The sequence below is a fragment of the Callithrix jacchus genome, chromosome 5, assembly GCF_049354715.1.
Source record: "Callithrix jacchus isolate 240 chromosome 5, calJac240_pri, whole genome shotgun sequence".
Classification (NCBI taxonomy): Eukaryota; Metazoa; Chordata; class Mammalia; order Primates; family Cebidae; genus Callithrix; species Callithrix jacchus.
In genome coordinates, this window is record NC_133506.1 from 118,902,309 (window position 1) to 118,924,299 (window position 21,991).

The 21,991-nt window shown below is 45.2% G+C and overlaps 1 protein-coding gene across 7 annotated transcripts in view; it reads left to right on the forward strand.

Moving 5' to 3' along the window:
* Positions 1–20,715, forward strand: part of SOCS7 (suppressor of cytokine signaling 7) — a 50,425-nt gene extending 29,710 nt beyond the window's left edge. For 3 of the 7 annotated variants that reach the window (XR_013535894.1, XM_035301387.3, XM_035301388.3), the window contains 3 exons: positions 10,054–10,189; positions 10,590–10,740; positions 14,637–19,119. Coding sequence is in view for 3 of the 7 variants with exons in the window: in XM_035301387.3 (XP_035157278.1) it covers positions 10,054–10,189; positions 10,590–10,710 (257 nt within the window). In the remaining 4 variants the exon portion in view is untranslated. Of the gene's footprint in view, positions 1–8,330; positions 8,616–10,053; positions 10,190–10,589; positions 12,065–14,636 lie in introns of all 7 variants that reach the window. The other 4 variants (XR_013535892.1, XR_013535893.1, XR_013535891.1 and 1 more) reach the window with 3 other exon arrangements.
* Positions 20,716–21,991: the final 1,276 nt, after the last annotated feature.

Here is a 21,991-nt window from a genome sequence, read left to right on the forward strand (position 1 = left end):
ATGCCTGTAATCCCAGCACTTTGGGAGGCTGAGGCGGGTGGATCACCTGAGGTTGAGAGTTTGAGACCAGCCTGACCAATATGGAGAAACCCCATCTCTACTAAAAATACAAAATTAGCCCGGGATGGTGGCACATACCTGTAATCTCAGCTGCTTGGGAGGCTGAGACAGGAGAATTGCTTGAACCCAGGAGGTGGAAGTTGCAGTGAGCCGAGATCGTGCCATTGCACTTCAGCCTGGGCACCAATAGCGAAACTCTGCGTAAAAAAAAAGCATGATGGTGACCATCAAGGGCAGGGTAATCAGCTCTGCCTGTGGGCAAACCCGGGAAATCTTGGACAGAATTCTGGACTCTGGAGCATTGCTTTACTTGTAGAATATTGAGAAACTTCGTGGAATCTTGGACTCCTCAGATATAGCTCATTTCATTCTAAAAATATACCCTGTCTGCAGATAGTTTAAGATTCTTAGCATTATATTAAGGGCTATGATATGTAGTGTTTGCCACTGTTAATACTGAGTGCCTATTAGATGCCAGATATTGACCAGGTTCTTTATTTAAATATCTTGAAATTTTTACAACAACTTCAAAGTTGGATAATGTAGATCAATTCATTAAAATAATATGGCTGGGCACGGTGGCTCACACCTGTAATCCCAGCACTTTGGAAGGCCGAGGTGGTTGGATCACTTGAGGTCAGAAGTTTGAGACCAGCCTGACCAACACAGTGAAACCCCATCTCTACTAAAAATACAAAAATTAGCCAGGTGTACTGGCAGGCACCTGTAAGTCCCTACTTGGGAGGCTGAGGCAGGAGAATCACTTGAAACTGGGAGGTAGAGGTCTGCAGTGAGCAGAGATTGTACCACTGCACTTCAGCCTGGGTGACAGAGCAAGACTCTGTCTACAGAAGAAAAAAAAAAAAATTTAAGAATTAAAAATTGGCCTGGCTTGGTGGCTCACGCCTGTAATACCAACACTTTGGGAGGCCGAGGCCAGCAGATCACGAGGTCAGGAGATCGAAATCATCCTGGCCAACATGGTGTGAAACCCTGTCTCTACTAAAATACAAAAACTTAGCTGGACGTGGTGGTGGGCACCTATAGTCCCAGCTACTCGGGAGGCCGAGGCAGGGGAATCACTTGAACCCGGGCGGCAGAGGTTACAGCGAGCCAAGATCATGCCACTGCACTCCAGCTTGGCAACGGAGCAAGGCTTCATCTTAAAAAATAAATAAGTAAAATTACTGGCCGGGAGCGGTGTCTCATGCATATAATTCCAGCACTTTGTCATTTTGGAAGGCCAAGGTGGGTGGATCATGAGGTCAGGAGATTGAGACTATCCTAGCCAACATGGTGAAACCCTGTCTCTACTGAAAATACAAAAGTTAGCTGGGCATGGTGGTGCACGCCTGTAATCCCAGCTACTCAGGAGGCTGAGTCAGGAGATTCGCTTGAACCTGAGAGGTGGAGGTTGCAGTGAGCCCAGATCATGCCACTGCACTCCAGCCTGGTGACAAAGAGCTAGACATCGTCTAAAAAAAAAAAAGTTACTTACTCTAAAAGTAACTTAGCTGATCAGTGCTGAAGCCAGAATTCAAACCTGGTCCCAGCTAACTCCAAATCCTTGGTTTTCACCGGTCTGTTAGTGGAAGAGGTAATAGTTATCAGATTGAAAGTTTGCTGGCATTTGTGGAAACTACATAAAGAAGGTAGAATCATGTTTACTGGGGGCAGGAGGGGGCAAACGCTCCAGATTAATATCTGTATACACTTAAAATTGTAATCAAGTTAAGAGATCAAAGCAGAGCTATTGCCCTTCGACCCTAAGTGACCTCTCTTTGAATGATAGGGCCGAAGAAGACAAAGCCTTTACCACTGTTTGCTGCCCTCTTTTGCTTAAAGAGAAAAGGCATTATATAAAGGGAAAGGCATTATATAACCTTGACTTATTAGAGAGGATTGGGGTGAGGAAGAGGTAGGTATTAGCATTTAGGTGGAGCTCTGTCAGTCTGTGTCAGGGATTTTAACTCAATTGATTCTAAAAGGAGCCTGTGTGTTCAGACTTTGGAATGATGATAACTGAACACCTACAAGGAGCCAAGTGTTATTCCATTTAACCAAGTGTTACCCTTTGAGGGGATAGTACAGTCTCCTTTGTTTTCTTTTTGGAAAAAGCGAAAGAAACTTAGGTCCAGTGAGTTGCAGAGCCAGTATGCGATCTCGGGTTTTTCTGGCTCAGATCACAGAACTGGATTCAGTAGGAGGGCTTTAAGACTGGTGTCAGGCTGGGCACAGTGGCTCACGCCTGGAATCCCAGCTATTTGGGAGGCTGAGGCAGAGGAGAATTGCTTGAACCTCACTGCAGAAGTTGCAGTGAGCCGAGATTGTGCCATTGTGCTCCAGCCTGGGCAACAGAGAGACTCTGTCTCAAAAAAAAAAAAAAAAAGTATACATATATAATTCATGGAATTAAACATAGTTAATGGCTTTCTTTTTTTTTAGACAGAGTGTTACTCTGTCGTCCAGGCTAGAGCGCAGTGGTGTGATCTCAGCTCACTGCAACCTCTGCTTTTCAGGTTCAGGTGATTCTGCCTCAGCCTCCCATGTAGCTGGATTACAGGTGCCTGCCACCATGCCCAGATAAATTTTGTATTTTTAGTAGAGACGGAGTTTTGCCATATTGGCCAGGCTGGTCTCTGCTCAACTTGGCCTCCCAAAGTGCTAGGATTATAGGTGTGAGCCACTGTGCCCGGCCCACTTGATGGGTTTCAATCCATTACAGTTATAATTAATGAAGCACATGTTGTCTCATCTTTGGCCAGCAAAAGGCTCTTCATGTTGGGATATTTCTTTTTCCCTCCCTCCCTTCCTTCCTTGCTTTTATCTAACAGTTTTATTGAGATATAATTAACATAACATGAAGTTCACCCATTTAAAGTATGTGTTTTGGCTGGGTGCAGTGGGTCATGCCTGTAATTTCAGCACTTTGGGAAGCTAAGGTGGGTAGATCATCTGAGGTCAGGAGCTAGAGACCAGCCTGACCAACATGGTGAAACGGCATTACTACTAAAAATACAAAATTATCTGGGCGTAGTGGCACATGCCTGTAATCCCAGCTACTTGGGAGGCTGAGGCAGGAGAATGGCTTGAACCCAGGAGGCAGAGGTTGCAGTGAGCCAGGATCATGCCACTGCACTCCAGCCTGGGTGACACAGTGAGACTGTCTCAAAAAAAGAAAAAAGAAAAAGAAGAATGGCTGGGTGCAGTGGTTCATGCCTGTAATCTCAGCACTTTGGAAGGCCAGGGTGGGTGGCTTACCTCAGGTCAGCCATCCTGGCCAACATGGTGAAACCCCATCTCTACTAAAAATAAAAAATTAGCTGGGCATGGTGGCACACACCTGTAGTCTCAGCCTCCTCAGTCTCAGGAGGCTGAGGCAGGAGAATTGCTTGAACCTGGGAGGCTGAGATTGCAGTGAACTGAGATTGCACCATTACACTCCAGCCTGGACGACAGATCGAGACTCTGTCTGTAAATAAATAAATAAAATAAAATAAAATAAAATAAAGTGTATGATTCAAGGCCAAGGAAGGTAGATTGCTTGAGCCTAGGGGTTCAAGTCCAGCTTGGGCAACATGTGAAACCCTGTCTCTACAAAAAAATACAAAAATTAGCTAGGAGTGGTGGTAAGCACCTGTAGTCCCAGCTACTCAGGAGGCTGAGGCAGGAGAATTGCTTGAACCCAGGAGTCGGAGGTTGCAGGGAGCTGAGATCACGCCACTGCACTTCATCCTGGTGACAGAGCGAGACTGTGTCTCCAGAAAAAAAACATTTTGCAATTCAGTGGTTCACAGAGTTGTATAACAGTCACCACAATCAATTTTAGAACGTTTTCATCACACCAAAATGAAAACCTCAGACTACTAGCAGTTACTCCCTATTCCCTCTACCTCCTAGCCTCTACCAACCACTAATCTGTTTAACATTTCTAAGATTTGACTGTTTGATACATTTCACATAAATGGAATCATACAATATTTTTATGTCTTGTTTCTTTTACTTAGCATAATGTTTTCAAAGTTGACAAGTGTTGCAGCTGGTGTCAGCACTGCATTCCTTTTTATGACTGATAACATTTCGATTCTCCATTCTTTAGGTTGTTTCCACTCTATCGCTATTATGAAATAAATAATGCTTCTTTGAACATTCATGTACAAATGTTTATGTGAATATCTTTTCAGTTCTCTTAGATATATACCTAGGTGTGAAATTGCTGGGTCAGGCTGGGCGTAGTGGCTCACGCCTATAATCCAAGCACTTTGGAGGCTAAGGCGGGCAGATCACCTGAGGTCGGGAGTTCGAGACCAGCCTGACCAACATGGTGAAACCCTGTTTTTTTAAAAAAAAAAAAAAAAAGAAAAGAAATAAAGAAAGAAAATGAGACCCAGAATGTGAACCAGATGTGATTCCTGATCTGATTTTGTCTTCAGGGGACAGAAAAACCTTTATTGTGACAGAAAGACTTGGGTGTTTATACCTGGAAGAGATTTCTTACCCCTAACATGGTCTTTGTTGGGAGAAAAGAAAAATAGTGACATGGCTAGAAACTAGGTTTGTGCCCAGGACCTTTGGCATGAGGCCTGGAGGAAAGTTGCTGAGCATCACTGTTGGGCTTCACCCTTACTCTTTTAGCCCTACTTGGTTACTCTGGATTCTTTCCATTTACAACTGCTTCTGTTAGCATGATCTAAGTGTGAGAGCTCTAATCATTTGCTTGGTTTGTGGGGAAACAGTAAATGGTCAGGTTAACACCAGAGAATATCAGAGAATTAACAGGTTTCAAATTGCTATTTGTAAACCTAAAGGCTAAAAGTAATACAATTAAATAGGCAAGTTTATGTAGTCATTAAAATTTAAGTAGGCAAACAATAAGATAATTGTATGTTGCATATTATCCTGATCTCTTTAAGCACAGTGTTATCTTTGGGAATAAATTATTAGATACATAAATTGCTTTTATCTCTGAAGCATCATGTTGAATTTACCAATATTACAACCAACCCCCAAAGCTTTCTGTTTGCCATAGTTTAATTTACTAAAGAATATATAAATACCAGTGAGGGACAGGACAAATTCAAAGAGGTATTTGAACCCAAAATCATTTCTTAAAACCACTTGAGTTAAATATATTCAAGTGAGAAATTCATGTGTGAGTTCTTTTTTCTTCTTTTAATGGAGAGGACCAACCGTGTGGGTGGAGAGCAGTAGGGCTTCAAAATATAATCCTTAGGTTTGAAGGGGTGGGAGTGCCAGGGAGGGGACTAGAAGAGGCTAGTCATGAAGTGCTGTGACTGCCCTGGACAACCTCCTTGTCAAATAGGCAGAGGTGCAGGCACTGTAGAGACCCTCCTGGGGAACCCTGCTGAGAGGTTCTCTGGGCTATGGCAGAGCCACCAATAATTCTTCCTTAGGGCAAGTGTTCAAGGTAGGCCAGCTTTATTGATGCCAGGCCACAGCAAGTTCTCTAAGCTCACTGGTCCTCAGTTTCTTTATATGTGAAATGGGAATGGTGGCGTCTGTCTTAAAGTATAGTTTTAAAGACTAAATAAGATTATTATTACTATTTTGGAGACAGGGTCATGCTCTGTCACCCAGGCTGGAGTGCAGCAGTACAATCTTGGCTCACTGTAGCCTTGAATTCCTGGCCTCAAGTGATCCTTCGTCCTCGCCCTCCCAAATGCTAGGATTATAGGGGTGTGCCACTGCACCCAGCCTGAGTTAAATGTTTTTAAGATGATCTTATTTATTTAGTAACAATAAAATATGTATTTTGATTTCTTTTTTTTTTTTCCAGAAAGTTTGTTGTCAGTGATCATGAAAAGGTTTTGGGGGACAGTGTGCAAGCTTTCATTTTTTTCTCTTTTCATGCTTTCAATCAAAAATTTAAAACTATTTGAACTTAAACCCCAATAATAGTAGATATTTTATTTCCCAATCAGTTTATCTACAGAATGTCTTTTTTTTTTTTTTTTTAGTTTTTAAAAAAATGTTTATTTTTTCAAAGAAAAATGGCAATAGCCAACTTATTCTTCAACTCCAATTTTGTTTTCTTTAAATTTAGAAGTGACATACTGATTTACTATTTTAAACAAACCCCCCCTCCCTTTTCCCCTTTAATGTTTACCATCTACTCATGCTGAATCCTTCCAAGGAGATTCTCCAGTGTTTATCTCCAGGTCCTTGCTTTTCTCCTTTTACCAAAAAATACAAAACACAATTGCATTGTGCATCTTAAGGGCTCCAATGGTCAAAAATAGGAAAAAAAAAATCTTTGGAATAGCCAATTAAGTTGAATAAAAAAATCCACACGAATGCGGTTTGGTTGGGGCAGGAATCCACTCCTATGTTCCTGGTAATCTGATTCTGCTCCATGAATCCTGGTAATTCATCCTCCCTATCCTATCCACATTATGATTTGAATCCAGTGATCCAGCTCCAAGGATTGGGATCCAGTGAGCCCTTTCCAATCCAAACCTTTATAACCAGCAAAACCAAAAAAGAGGAGGCAAAACGTTAGATACTGTAATCAAAAAAGGATTCTGGGGAATGATGAGTTATGTCAGTCATCAGTTTAACAGATGCACCTCAATAACTATCAAATTCCCCAAAACAAGTTTATTAATGGTGTTCAGATAAATTTTAGAAACTTAATCATCATAGAGACTAACTGGAAGAAGCATCTTATATTTACAGTTCAACTGATAATGCTGACACTTGTTACTGTACAGTGTATTACAGGTTTCATGGTTGCAAGAAGTTATGTAATTTAAGTTTACTGGCATTGCTACCCACCTAAGTCTAAAACTAAATCTAATGCTCCCATTTGCAATTTAATTTGTAAATTAAAGTGTTTTAAACATATGAATCAATTATGAATATTAAAGGGGAAGGTGAGACCTACGTATTCCCAACTAGATTATCTACACCAATACATTGGAACTCTATTATTTTGCTTTCATTTTGTCTTAAAAAAATGAAATAGCAACGCTCTATCAGTCACACAGAGGACATGCAGATTTAGCAATATTGATATTATTACTCTATCTTGTTGGATTTAAAGACACCCTCTACCCACATGTACACCAACAGCAGGTCACACAGTAACAGTTGTAACTAAGCACTGTGACAAATTAGCCAGTTCTTCCCACATTAGTCCCTATTATAACAAAAATGGGGGGAAGGGAGCAAAATAAGTTGCTATAAAATGGGCAACATAATTTTGCCACAATTGCCAAGGCTTAAAGAGCAAAGCAATTGTAGCTAAAGATAACTGAATAAAACATTCAAGTGTTTTAAGGAAAATGTATATAATCATTTTTACCCCCTGCCTTTTAGTATAAGGTCCATACTGCCAATTTCATCTGTGACAATAGCACTTGGAGTCATACCATTGCCTCCATTATTGATCTGATCCTCCTCAATCCTCAGTCCTCCTTTTGACAATCCTAAAATGATTAAAATGTGCTCCACAATCCTTAATCCAAAGCATTCTTAATCCATCTCTTCAGATATGTCTACAGAAAGGCACATGAAAAGCAAGATAAACATAAGAACTTCCCCAGGTAAGACAATCATAAACATCCCCAACATCCCAGTTCACACAAATCAGGGCAAAATAGACATTTACACAGTATCACAGTCTGAAGAGTATGGAGTTAACTAAATTTAAACAATCCTGTCTATGACATCACTTAAAATACAATTTATCAAAGACATGAGGGGAATGTAGATGTTAGGAGCAAAGGGATATTACAAGAATGCAGTTCAACACTTTAGCCCATTCTGAACAAAACAGTTTGAATTAACGAAAAGATTGTACTGAATAAAGGAAAACTGTATACAACATGGGTTCTACAAAAAGCGTCTCCAATCATCTTACCTACGAGAGCGAGATCTGCTATGACGGGGAGAATAGCGTGGTGATCCTCTCCTTCTCCTTGGGGATTAACTGCGGCTCCTGCTGTTGCTTCTGCTACGGCTTCTGCTATCACTATGGCTTCGAGATCGAGATCTTCCATACCTTGGACTTCTGGGCCCATCAACTTTAACCCGGATGTAGGCAGTTCCTCCTTCATGGGATCTAAACATAGTGTTATCCAGTTTTTGAACTGCATAGGTCATATCTTCTTTCTGTACAAACTCCACGACACCAGTGCCATCTCGGTAAACATCAGCATAACATACATCACCTGCTTCACGCATGTGATCCTTTAAATCCTGCCAACTTCCACTGGGAGGCAGTCCAGAGACAACCACTCTGTTTTCAGACCGCCTGGATGGAGGGCCATAGCGACCTCGGGGAGCTCTGCTACCTCCACCCCCGCCACCTCCTCGGCCTGTTCCACGGCCACTTTGAGGAAACTCCACCCGCAGACGATATCCATTGTAATCATAGCCATCGCGACCATACACCATGTCTTCCATGTCCCGCGGGTCCTGGAGCTCAACGAAGGCGAAGGGTGGTCCCCCGCAGCGTTTCTTGAGGTCGATGTCTCGGATAGCGCCGTATTTGTAGAACACGTCCTCAATGTCTTTGGTTCGGATGTCTGGAGGTAAGTTACCCACGTAGATGCGGCAATTGTTGTACCCTGCGGGGCCACGAATCACACCACCTCCCGACGTAGCGGCGACCAAAAGCGCGGACTCGAGAACAGGCCTTCCCACCAAGCCTAGCGCACGGCAGAGGCAGAGCAAGCCCGCAGCGGCACCACGTCTCCAGAATGTCTTTTGATATGACAGTGGCTGAAAATTATTTGACAGGTTTCGCAACTCAGGTTCTTTCTCAAAGAATCTTATTTACCTTCCATAGCTGCTTTGTTTATTGAAAGCAAAATCTTAGTTCTCTTGAACCCCAGTGTTGCTGCCGTTCTGGATGTCTCTGTGCTGTGGCGTGGGGCCCTTCATGGGGGTGGGATTCCCCAGTACAGAGCCTGCTAATACATAAGGGTGTGGTGCTTCCATTGAGTCTGGCATCAATCAGCAGGCACGTTTGCACTGAGTAGTACTAATCCCAGCTTGCCCAAGCTGCTGTAATTGTTGTTTCTTTTAAAAGCATCATCTTTTTTTGGTTTCCTGGCCTAAAATTTCAGAAGCAGGAAGTGTGGGAGTGGTAGGGGGTGAGTAAACCTGATTGTCCTTGCTTGGAGTAATGGCAAGAATAATAGGCTTGTCAAGTTGATCCCAGCTGCCTTCTACTTACCAGCCTCTCTGCTGAACCAATTGGAATTTGTAGGGACTCCTCTGAACTGCCTTTCTGAGTCCTCACCTTCAGAATACTGCTAGATGTGCCCAAAAGTATCTCTCATTCCCAGCACGAATGGTTTTGATTCTTGGTCTTCCTGAGAGCCATAGGCTTGGGATTGGCCACTTGAGTCCAAGCAGCATCTCTAGTTGGCATCATTGGGCTACTCTGAGGAGCAGGACTCTCAGCTATTACGGGTGATGCCAGAAGCCAGGCACGGTGGCTCACGCCTGTAATCCCAGCACTTTGGGAGGCCAAGGCAGGCAGATTGCTTGAGCCCAGGAGATCGAGACTAGCCTGGGCAAAGACGCGAAACCACATCTCTACTAAAAATACAAAAATTAGCTGAGTACAATGGCACATACCTGTGGTCCAAGCTACTCAGGAAGCTGAGATGGGAGGATTGCTTGAGTCTGGGAGGTCAAAGCTACAGTGAGCTGAGATTGGGCCACTGCAATCCAGCCTGGGTGACAGAATGAGACCCTGTCTAAAAAATAACCAAAAAACACACAAAAAAGTGATGCTAGAGAGCCCTTGGCAGAGAATAGATTTCCTCAAGTGTAATGTGGTGGTGGTGCTTCCAGAAATGGAAGAAATCAACAGCACTTTGTGGAGGGGCTTTTGCAGCAGAATACATATGTGAACCGTAAAGAAGCTCTGTTTCTCTCGTATGGGTTCTCTTCATACGAGAAATAGTAGTTAGCTCCATTGTTTCCTCTGAGTATTTTCCTTTGTTTTCTTTCTTGAAGGACTGCCACCAACTCCCGTCCAGCTGCTCTATCCAGTGTCCCGATTCAGCAATGTCAAATCCCTCCAGCACCTTTGCAGATTCCGGATACGACAGCTCGTCAGGATAGATCACATCCCAGATCTCCCACTGCCTAAGTACAATGGGGTTGTTAGGGTTGGGACAGGAATGAGTAGGGGGGTTGTGGGGAGGTGACAAATGTCAGTGAGGCCTGCAAGATACCTTCACAGGCAGAGTCTGGCACAAATTATTTGCAGACATCATTCTTTCGCATTTCCCTGTGTCTTAGCACCTAACTCTAGAACTGTCACATTGCAGCCAGAAGAGAAGAATGTGTGTGTCAGTTTCCCTTCTGCAGTCTCTATGAAGAATAGAGTAGAAGTGGTAAGAGTGAGGGAGATAGAACTATTATAACTGAGAAAATGGGAATTTAGGTCTCAACCATGTAGGAAATGAAGAAGAGTTGAGCAAAGGAGTTACTTCTTTTATAGTTTGTATAAAAACCCTTGATGTATATCCCTCATTTGTTTTTCACAGACCTCTGATTTCTTATATCCGAAAATTCTACTACTATGATCCTCAGGAAGAGGTATACCTGTCTCTAAAGGAAGCGCAGCTCATTTCCAAACAGAAGCAAGAGGTGGAACCCTCCACGTAGCGAGGGGCTCCCTGCAGGGCGCCACCAAGGGTATGAACTCTCTGCCTCACTGCTCAGCCAGCCGCATTTCCTCCTGGGCAGTCATCATCATGCCTTGAGCTTTGGGCCCCCTCCCCGCAACTCCCTACATGGATAGCCCTGATCTAGGCATTTGGCCATAGAATGGCAATATCTGACCATGGAGTCCCCAAGGGGCACACACCGCATTTGGGAGAAAAGCAGACAGACATGAAAGACATGGAAGTAGATTGCCAGGAAACGTGCAAGCTAATCGCTGAATGTGAGTAAGGAGGGGGACACCCAAGTGTAGCTAAGAGTGCATCCTCTGGCAAGGAGAGGGTAATTGAAAAAAATAAAGAATGCAGCCTCCTCTCACACAGACTTGGGCTGATCTCCCCGATACTGCACAAATGGCATATAAAGCAGGAAGCTAAAGGGAAAGGAAACTTCATCAAAGAGGATGCAAACATGCCTTTAATTGCAGCAGGCGTACACTTCAGTGAGACTCCACCATGTCCCACAGCTTGGAATATGGGGATGAGGAAAAACAGCCTAGTCCTCTGTTTAGAGTTCCGTTTGGACCATTACAAATTAAGGAATTCATTTATCTAAGAGGCTCTTCTCCCATCATTACGCAGTTCTCATTTATTTTCCCATAAAATATCTTGGAATACTGGTTTGTGCAGATGAATTCCAATTAGTCTTTTAAATTGCATTAAAGTAAACATTGTGGGGCCAAGTTCCTGAGTAGGGAACACAATTGCCAGGGAACCATGACTTTGGTGGTGGTGGTGACGAGCAAGATTGACTGCCAGTGTGCAGTGACTGCTTTCTTCTGGTGTGGAGTATCATTTTTAAGCACGGAATACTTCTGCATCTCTTCCATGTTCCTTAGTCCCATTCTACACACAAAGCAAAGGAAAAAAATCCCATAGGAGCAGTGGCCTTCGAGTGAAAAGGAACTTTAATCTCTCCACCGTCTGCTCTTTTCGTAATGGGAGAGAGTGACAACTAGGGTTTAGGTCCCATGGGTTTTCTTTAGCCATGGCAAAGGTGAATCTAGCTATGTGTCTCTTCTTGGCTCTGGAAGTCCCTGATCTTGTGCTATTGGGGGAAAGCTTGTGAGCTAGGCTTATGAGGATTAACAAAGTGAGAAGAAATGAAGAGGAGAGATTAAGAAATGGTAACTCCGGGAGGTTGCAGAGTTTCAACTTAAAGGATCCTGGAGTAGATGTACGGTCTCATCATTTCTTCAATTATATGCAAGGTGTATGCCTTGGAAGTGACTAAACATCTAATGTCTAGTGTCTGTGGATTTCTCTGATGTCATGATGGCTTTGCAGTTGAGATTAAGGTGAGAAGTAGAGAGAGCACTAGGGAGGTCCACCTACCTGACTACCCTCGAAGAGTCATAAGGCCTTTCAATTAGAGCACCACTTCTCTGGGTGCAGTGCTGTGGGAAGAACCCACATAAACAGGGCGCACATTCAGAGAAAGGTCTCATGGGGTTGGAGAGCTCAAACTTCATCATATGAAGAATAAATAAAGGGCCTAGAAAGAAATGTGATTAACCTGGAGCATGGAGGTTTTAGGGACGGTTAGCTGAAAGATGTAGTTGATGGGTTTTCCCAAGGAAGAGAGTGATTAACCTCCTCTGGGTGGTTCCAGTGGAGAGCAAGTTCAGCATTACACTTATTTTTTACCTCAGGCAGCAATCCTGATGTCACAGCAAAATGGGATCCTGCGAGTTCAGTTCAAACCTTTGCCAATACGTGAGTGCCCCCACCACTCAAGACAAATGGCTCCCCGTTGGCCTGTTCCTGATCATGCCACGCCCTTCCCAGCTGAGGCAGGGCCTTTATACCTCTAGGTCTCCTTGCACAGAATGCTCTGCTCCAAGGCCCTCCTGTGTCACAGCAAAAAGAGACAGGGACAAGGACCAAAATGAATGTAAGTTACATGGAACTAGATTTCAGTACAACTTTAGAAGAACCTTTTTAACAGAGAGTTCCAAAACTGGGATGTTTTTCCTCAAGAGCTTCCACTCAGCAGATACCTGTATATTTGTGTTTGTTCAGCACCCAGTATGAATTGAGAATAGAGTGCTGAGCAAAGCAAAGGCCCTTTTCTCACTCAGCTTCTTTTCTTGAAAGACAAGACAGCAAACATGAACATAAATTAATGGGCTAATTTCAAGTGACTGTACATGTTGTGAGGAAAATAAAACTGGGTAAAGTTTAGTGATTAGTAGTGGGGTACTCCTCAAATTTAGATGGCCAGGGACAGCCTTGTGAGGAGGTGCCATTTTAGCTGATAACCAAATATCAAGGAGCCAGCCATGGGAGGGCCTTGGAACAGAGCATTCTGTGCAAGGGGACCTAGAGGTATAAAGGCCCTGCCTCAGCTGGGAAGGGCGTAGCATGATCAGGAACAGGCCAATGGAGTGCCATTTGTCTTGAGTGTTGGGGGCACTCACATATTGGCAAAGGTTTGAACTGAACTCGCAGGATCCCTTTTTGCTGTGACATCAGGATTGATGCCGGTGGCAAAGAATAAGCCTAATGCTGAACTTGCTCCTGGTGTAGACCCTAGGAGCCCTGGAAAATGGGGAAGTAACATTTCCCAATGGAAAGTTTTTTTTGTTTGTTTGAGTTGGAGTTTTGCTCTTGTTACTGAGGCTGGAGTGCAATGGCTTGATCTCGGCTCACTGCAACCTCCACCTCCCAGGTTCAAGCAGTTCTCCCGCCTCAGCCTCCCAAGTAGTTGGGATTACAGGTGTGTGCCACCACACCTGGCTAATTTTGTATTTTTAGTAGAGGGTTTTACCACGTTCATCAGCTGGGTCTCAAACTGCTGACCTCACTCAAGTGATCCATCCACCCTGGCCTCCCAAAGTGCTGGCATTACAGGCATGAGCCACTGTGCCCAGCCAGGAAAGGTCTTTAGGGTATGAAATTTGGCCTTTATGACTTCTTGTTGTTCAAGCTGATTTTAATTTGGGAGATCTGAATGGCCTGCTTGGTCTATGTGTGCTGTTACCTGGGGAATTTCATGCCAGGGGTTTGGAGTCAGGATACAGAGTAATGGCTAGAACAGTGCCTATCTCAAGTTGGAAGGTGGAAGCAACACTGGCCTTTGTGATTCTGTGTTGACCCTGTCCAGTTGACACAAGCTGCAGAAATATAGAGCTCTCTGGCCAGGTATAGTGGCTCACGTCCATAATCCCAGCACTTTGGGAGGCTGAGGCAGGCGAATCAACAAGGTCAGGAGTTTGAGACCAGCCTGGATAACATGGTGAAACCCCATCTCTACTATAAATACAGAAAATTAGCCGGGTGTGGTGGCACACACCTGTAGTCCCAGCTACTTGGGAGGGTGAGGCAGGAGAATCCCATGAACCCAGGAAGCAGAGATTGCAGTGAGCCAAGATCAAGCCACTGCACTCCAGCCTGGACAGCAGAACAATACTCTGTCTCAGGAAAAAAAAAAAAAGTATATATATATATACACACACACACATATATGTGTGTATATATACATATATGTAGAGCTCTTTCTAGCCAGGTTCAAAAGATGTTACTCCAGGGCCTCACTTCCCTTGTTAGTCCCTAGAGCAGTTGGGCCTCAGGAAAAAAGTAGGTGGGAAATTAAGGGGTAAGGGAAAGGGAGAGAGAATTTAGGTGGTAGGATATATTTATTAGTTATTTCAGGACTTTGTTTTGCCATCCAAGTCATAGGCTGCTCAGGTCCCCCTGACAAAGGCCACTGCTGCATCCCTAGCTAGGTGTGGCATGCGTGGAAGCGTTCAGCATCCAGGCTCACTTCTCCTTTTGAGGTGTGCTGCTCTGCTCCAGTGGCTGGCTGTTCTTTCACTCCATTTTGGTTCTATCCTGTTGAACTGTTTTAATTTTTTTTTTTTAACTTAGGCATTTGGTTGCCAAGCTCCAGTTTTGAAGAACCAAATGAAGCTATCATGAAAAGAAGAGGAAAAGTGAAGGAACAGGAAGGTTGGGATTCTCTGCAGAGACTTTGGTTCACCATGCAGCCCTGGGGCTTGGAAGAAGCACATGACCATACTCTGTGTGGGCTCCACCTCATACCCACCCCTGGGCATCTTAGGACTGGAGGGGCTCCTTGGAAAACTGGAAGAAGTCTCAACACTGTTTCTTTTTCAGAAGTTTTGTTTTTGGTATTTGTATTATTTGGTATGGAAAACTCACCTTGAAGGCAGCTGGGGTTTGTGCCCATTGGATTGGAAGTGGTGCAAAGGGTGAGCAGGTCCAAAGAAGGGGTGGGAGTTGGGGACAGGGGACGGCCATTCAGCTGGTGCCAAAGGCAGAGTTTAAGTCTGTGCCGTGGGCCTGGAAGATGGGAGGACCTGAGGTTTGCAACAGGACTGGGAGTTCCTGAGGGAGGGGGAATCTGCTTCTTGTTGCCATGGGCAGCTGCGGTAGGAGCAGGAGAAAAAGGAGGGTGAGTGGTCTGGAAAAGAAGATTATTGGGCAAAACCTGGCAAATGGCCTTAGCTGGGGGAAGTAGTGACTCTTCCTGCATCCTTTTTTATGGTTTAGGAACCTGAGTTCAGAAACGCCACTCACAGCAGCTTTATTAGTTGTGATTTACTTAATTCCTTAAGTTCCATGACCTGAAGTTAACCCCGTTCTTCCTGTGCCCTCAACCCATTCCCCCTTGAAATAACTGTACATGTTAGTCTGGTCATGGTAACGGCATCCCTATTACTTCTGCCAGCTGTCAAGGCAATCGTGTTTCTCATCACCTGGGCAGTTCAGAGCCAATCATGGGCTGCTAAATTTAATGGAGCATGCTTCCAGGTTCTTAATGGCAAACTGTACTCACGACTTAGGAGTCAGCATTACTTCCATGTGTCTGTCAGCTTGTGAGGGGGAATGTGGAGGAAGGTGAGAAATGCAGCTGCCACAGTGTGCTCTCCTAGAGGAAGCATTCAGAATGCATTCAGAAATCCCTGATGGGATTTCCTTAGATCAGAGGAGAGCGTCGCATCTCACGTTTTTAGGTTTATCACTGTTGTCCCACTTCTGGGATGGGAGGTGGCAAGGGCTTCTTTATTTTTCTGTGTTCATTCTAGCAACCTAGACATTTCCAGATCTGATCCCACTGGTCTCCACTCACTGGAATGTCTGTCAGGTGCCAACTTGAGAACTGTCAGTCTTCCAGCTCTCAGGATGAGCAACAAGAAAAACTCCAGTGGCCTTTAATTGTTTCTACAGCTGGCCATGGCCAATTCATATGACATTGTGAGTTTGCTTTCTTGTAGAGCTGCTCTGGGGAGAGGTTTGCTGTTGAGATGTGACAGTAGAGCTGTTGGGTCTTCATGACTCCTTTGCGTGTTTCTGTGAGAATCTTTTCTGGGTTCCCCATGCTTACAGCTGTGTCATCTCACAAGATAGATAATAATGTCAGGTTTGTGGCTTCCTGATGATTTGGCTGGGGCCCTGGTGTCTTGTTAATTTATAGGACTGCCTCATCTGGGAGCATTGCCCTCCTTAGTCCTGCATAGAGTGACCAGTCTTCCTCCTCGTAGCTGAACAGGGAGGAAACTGGCATCATTACCTGTGGAGGGATGGCCCAGAAGATGAGTTTGTCAGCATAAACACAGCCCACCTCTGATTTGTCATGTGGTACCTCTTCTTTCCTTGGCTTCCATGGTAGTAACAACTAAGCAAGATTATGATTCCAGTAATTGGCTTAGCATGTGAGTGTTGCCTCGTGAGAGTGCAAGTAATATAACTCGCGATCTTGCAGGAAGTGCCACCCCAGTATAGAGCCTGAAGTCTGGAATTCATTGAGATCTTTGAGTGGCTGGTACACAGCCTGGGGTCTTTTTTTTGTTCCTTTTCAACAACCCATAATTTTAAGATTACTTTTTAGTGTGTGTGTATGCCTGGCTGTGGGCTAGATACTGTAGAAAACAAAAAAGGTAAAAGACGTAATCTGTGGCCTAAGGGAACTTTTAGGTTACTATGACACATCAAGCAGAAAATCAAGGACTGTCTAAAGATGTTTACAGTAGATAAGATCAGGATAGCCCAGATGGTCTGGGGAAGTTCTGTGCCTCTGAGGCTTTGGGTTGTAGTCAAGGCAGGAGAGTAAGATGAGAAACACATGAACAAAAGCAAGGAAGCAGAAGTCTGCATGGCGTATACTGAACAGTGCACAGCCCTGTTAGAGGAACATCGATAAAGAATCCTTTGCAGTGCAGTTATCTCGATGGAAGGTCCCCAGCCACCAGGCAGACCTGAGTGCTGAGGGGTTAGGATGGTGAGGTGGAGCCCGAAGCCCCAAGTCAGCAAGGCTCCTGCCCGTTGCCAGGGCCTCACTGTGGTCAGCTCAGGCTGTGTGAGGGAGGCAGAGCCCCCACACCCCTGTGTTACTGGGGTGTCTTCTGGAGAACTCATACACTCAGGTACAAAACAAACCAACTGAGGAGTTGTGACCCAACCTCACCACCCACCTTTCTCCTCCTGGAGAGGGTCGTGTTGAACTGTGTCTGTGATCTCTCGGTGCACTGGTCCTAGTCCTGGCCACAGCCTAGTCCTTCCTCCATGGAGCAGGCTGCAAAACAGAGCAGTGCAAGAGGAGACAGCCCTTCGTCAGGTGTGGGTGTTTGGTGACTGCATGGGTGGCCTTGCACACACACAGCAGTTAGGGGAAGGTGAGGAGGGGGCATGGGGCTGGGCCAGCTCTTTGGGATGCAGCCTGGTCAGGGAGTAAATGGAGCGAGGAGCAGGCGTGGCCGCTGGGGCAGCACCTGCCCTTCACCTCCCCGACCAGGCCTGCCCCTCCTTCGCCAGTGGTGTACAGATCTCATTTAAACGTATTCCTTTCTAGGGCAGGGTGCGATGACTCAGGCCTGTAATTCCAGCACTTTGGGAGGCCAAGGCGGGCAGATCATGAGGTAGGGCGTTCAAGACCAACTTGGCCAACATAGCGAAACTCTGTCTCTACTAAATTACAAAAATTGGACGTGGTGGCATGTGCCTGTAGTCCCAGCTACTCGGGAGACTGAGGCAGGAGAATCGCTTGAACCCAGGAAGTGAAGGTTGCAGTGAGCCAAGATCATGCAACTGCACTCCAGCCTGGCTGACAGAGCAAGACTCCATCTCAAAAAAAAAAAGTATTCCTTTCTGGTTGTATTTTCAAGTCACAAACTGGAAAAGGCTCACACCTAGTGACCCAGTATTGATTTCTAAATTGTGGGTGGGTAACACCAGTGGCCTCAGGCCCTGCCTTTATAACCTTCACCTGTTTATAACTGATCTACTGTAACCTTCCTCAGGTTGAGAGTGAGCCAATGTGAGCCATTGACAACTACTGCTACAACTTTCTATTACTTGAAATTCGTGTGCTGTGTTGGGAGCACAGGAATAGGCAGGTGGGGGTTTTGGTGTGGGCACTAGATAAGTGGGTGGCAGGTGGCTCTTTGGGACCATTGGTGCTGACCTTGGCCTGGTCACCTGCCTGTGCTTAGGTAACATCCCTGGAACCTGAGCCATGGAGGTGGTGCCAGGACCCTGAGAAGAAAGGTGTGACCAAGGGGAGATCTGGCATGGCTCCTGCTCCTTCCCCATCCCTACATTTCACTTGGACTAATCATGTAAGCCCACCTTGAGGTTGGGGAAGGTGTGGAGATAGCTGCAGACACCCCTGTAACACATCCAGGAAGAATTGGGGAGTGGAGGTGATAGTTCCCAGGCCTAGGAGTGAGAGCTGGGAGTAGAGCCAGAAGTGCCCTGGAATGCAGCCTTGTCAGCCCTCATCCCAGGGGCCCCCAGAAAAGCATGTCCTGCTTGAGCCCCTCTGCTCCCAGCAGGAAGTGGGGAGAGGAGGAGCTTTTTCCTTTAGTTACATCTTTCCCTTCCCAGCTGCCTCTCTCCCTTAGCTTTGGAGCCCTAAAGTTAGTGGACAGGCCACTGACTTTTTGGTCTATGGCTGCTGGAAGGAGGTCTGAGTGAGAGAGAGAGAGAGAGAGAGAGAATGTGTGTGTGTGTGTGTGTGTCCCCATGTGTCCTCATTTGCAGAAGTCTTGCTACCAGTTGGGGTGTTAAGAGCATCTCCACTGGCGGGAGACCTGGCATTTGTTTTCCACTTTTAAGATAATGACACACCCCCTGTCATGTAAGGGAGGAGCTATTGAGTTAGACGTTTTCCCTATGGGAATCCTCGGTTTGGTTTGTGGGAAAGGAGGGAATGGATAAGTGATTTTTATCTCTAATTGTCAACACAGCTGTTCTTACACTGAATTTGTGCTATTGCATACATGTAGCCATCTTTCTTTTCACTGCAGCAGTGTTTATCAGTAGTTCAAAATGATTTATTTGCTCCTGGGGAGTAAAACCTTTTTTATTAAAAAAAGAAAAAGAAAAAAAATGAGAGAAAAGTGTGCCCCCCTCCTACACTATGATAGCTATAGAATGCTTGGGCCACAAAGGTCAAATCTGCACGTTCCCGTGGTAGAGCCTGCTTTGACATTGGAGCCTTCATGCTTAGCACAGAACAATCGGAGGCCTTGAAAACATGGAGAGCAAGGTCTTGGGAGCACTGGAATGGGGGCTGGATCATAGACACAGGCGCTGGGGACCCGGGTACTGCAGTTAGGAAAGTAGAGTCATGAGCTGTATTGAAAATGTTGATTCTCTAATCTGCCAGAAAAGGACCTTTCTTTACATGCAGATTTCATATTGTCTTTGTCCTTTTCATTGCTTCTTGATCTTCCTGGTAGGTGTCATCCAGTTTCTTCCTGTTTGCCTTCCTGTCCTCTCCACACCTGCTATCCCATCCTACTCCCATCTACCTCCCAGGAAGGCATCCTTGCATGCTGAGTTCGTGACCTGCTTCACTCCCATTACATTTCTAGAGGGTTTAGAAGGGACCTGGAACCACTCCCTTTCCCTCTCCTATCCCTTCCTCTGCAACGCTGAGAGGCCTGGAGGGGCAGGCAGAAAGCAGCCAGCCGAGGCAGGAAGATGTGCATGTTTGGTTGCAGCTGGACTGCGATCGTAGTTCCTCCTGGAGATTGAGTGTGAGGAACTTAGGACACTGTTCCTCAGACTCTGGGATCATCACATACCACACTGCCCCGCTCAGAGCTTTGTCCTGAGCTCCCTAACCAGCTCAGGTGGAGCGGAAGCCTGGTCTGTCACCTCCATCTCTGGTGCTCCCTTGGGTGGGGACCTGCCCCTCACTCTTAGGCCCAGAATCTTGTCCAAGGGACAGGTAGGGTCCAGGTGCCGCTTTGGGTAGCTGGCTATTAGAATGCCCAAACTGGTGCTGCCCATGGCACAGCCTCTGCTATGTTTTCGGTTTTTAAGAAACTCGATGAAGAGGGGTGTCATTCTGGGCTCGGGGTGGTTGCCAATTTTTCACCAGAAAGGAAGCCACCCCTTGCAACCGCTTCTGTCTCTGTTAGCCCCCCTCCACCGCCCTCCTCCAAGCCAAAGCGTGGCCTGGCTTTTATCTTCCCATTTAGTTTTCCTCTTTTACCCTTCCTTTTTGTGCTTAATTTATTAAAATAGTTGCTGTATAATTTATTTTCATAAACTATAAAAAATACTAAATGGTTAAAATAGACTTGCAGGCCAATCTTAAATGGGGTGGGAGGGTCTGAGGGTGGGATGGGGAAAGGGAAAGATGTTTTGATATAAACAAAACAAATGCACTTTGGGTGTGTTTTGGTATTTTTCTGGGGATAGAGGGGGTGGGGTTAGGGATGTCCCTGTAGATTAGTTTCAGAATGGGGTGTCTGTGTATACTGTATTAATAGGCATGTTTCATTCTCGTGAAGGGACATTAGTAGCTGCTGCAGGTCCTGTTTGGAAACCCCATGTACAGTTCCCAGTTTTTGTAAGTGTCAGTGCGAGAGACATTTGACTCTTGTGTTTCTATCTCCTTTTTATGATTGCTGTACCTACCCATGTCTTTCTGGGGAGGGGTGAAAAGAGATTTGAAATAAAAATGTTTAGAAATTATTTCATGTTCTTTGGGCTTGTGTTTTTCACTCACTCTCCCATCTCATGTGAATCCTCACATGCCCCCATAGGTTCTGATGATGCAGCCCCAGGGAATGGGTGATCCCTGTGAGGTCAGCCAAGAACTGGGCTTGTCAGCATTAGAGGCGCTGAAAAAATCCCTGAGGCTGATGGCCACTGCTCAGAGCTACCTTCTCCTTTCCCAGGAAGTGCAGGAGCATTCCAGAGAGCTTCTGCCTGTGGCCTTTTTGTTTTGGTGAGCAGTAGCTAGGGAGAGTTGATATTTTAAGGTAGCAGTCATTCCTAGCATTCACCCTGGCTGGCCCTGAGGCTTTTCCTAAATTTAACCCATAGCCCTCCTGCTTAGTCCACTATTGCTTAAACTGTGCTCTTCAGAGAGAAAAGGACCAGGTTGTTCTCTGGTTGACAACTGTGTGTACAGGCATATTCCGGAGATTTTGTGGGTTTTATTCCAGACCACCACAATAAAGTGAACATCACAAGCAAGTCGCACAAATTTCTTGGTTTCCCAATGCATATAAAAGTTAGGTTTACACTATACTGTCATGTCTTAATTCTGTAATCTTAAAAAAAAGTACATAATTTAAAAATACTTTATTGCCAAAAAGCACTAACAATCATCTAGGCCTTCAGCAAATAGTAATCTTTTTGCTGGTGAAAGGTCTTACCGTGATGCTGATGGCTGCTGATGGATTAGAGTGGCAGTTGCTGAAGGATGGGGTGGCTGTGGCAATTTCTTAAGACAGCAATAAGGTTTGCTGCATTGATTCGACTCTTCACAAAAGTTTTCTCTGTAGCGTATGATGCTGTTCGATAGCATTTTACACACAGTATGACTCCTTTTGAAATTGTAATCAGTCCTCTCAAATCCTGCTGCTGCTTTATCAACTAGGTTTATGTAATATTCTAAGTCCTTTGTTGTCATTTTTTTTTAGGTGGATTCTCACTCTGTCACCAGGGTGGAGTGCAGTGGCGCAATCTCAGCTCACTGCAACATCTGATTCCCTAGTTCAAGCTATTCTTCTGCCTCTGCCTCCCAAGTAGCTGGAATTACAGTCACGCGCCACCATGCCCAGCTGGTTTTTGTATTTTTAGCAGAGACAGGGTTTTCACCATGTTGGCCAGGATGGTCTCAATCTCCTGACCTCATGATTTGCCCACCTTGGCCTCCCAAAGTGCTGGGATTATAGGCATGAGCCACCACGCCCGGCTGTTGTCATTTCAACAAAGTTCACAGCATCTTCAACAGGAGA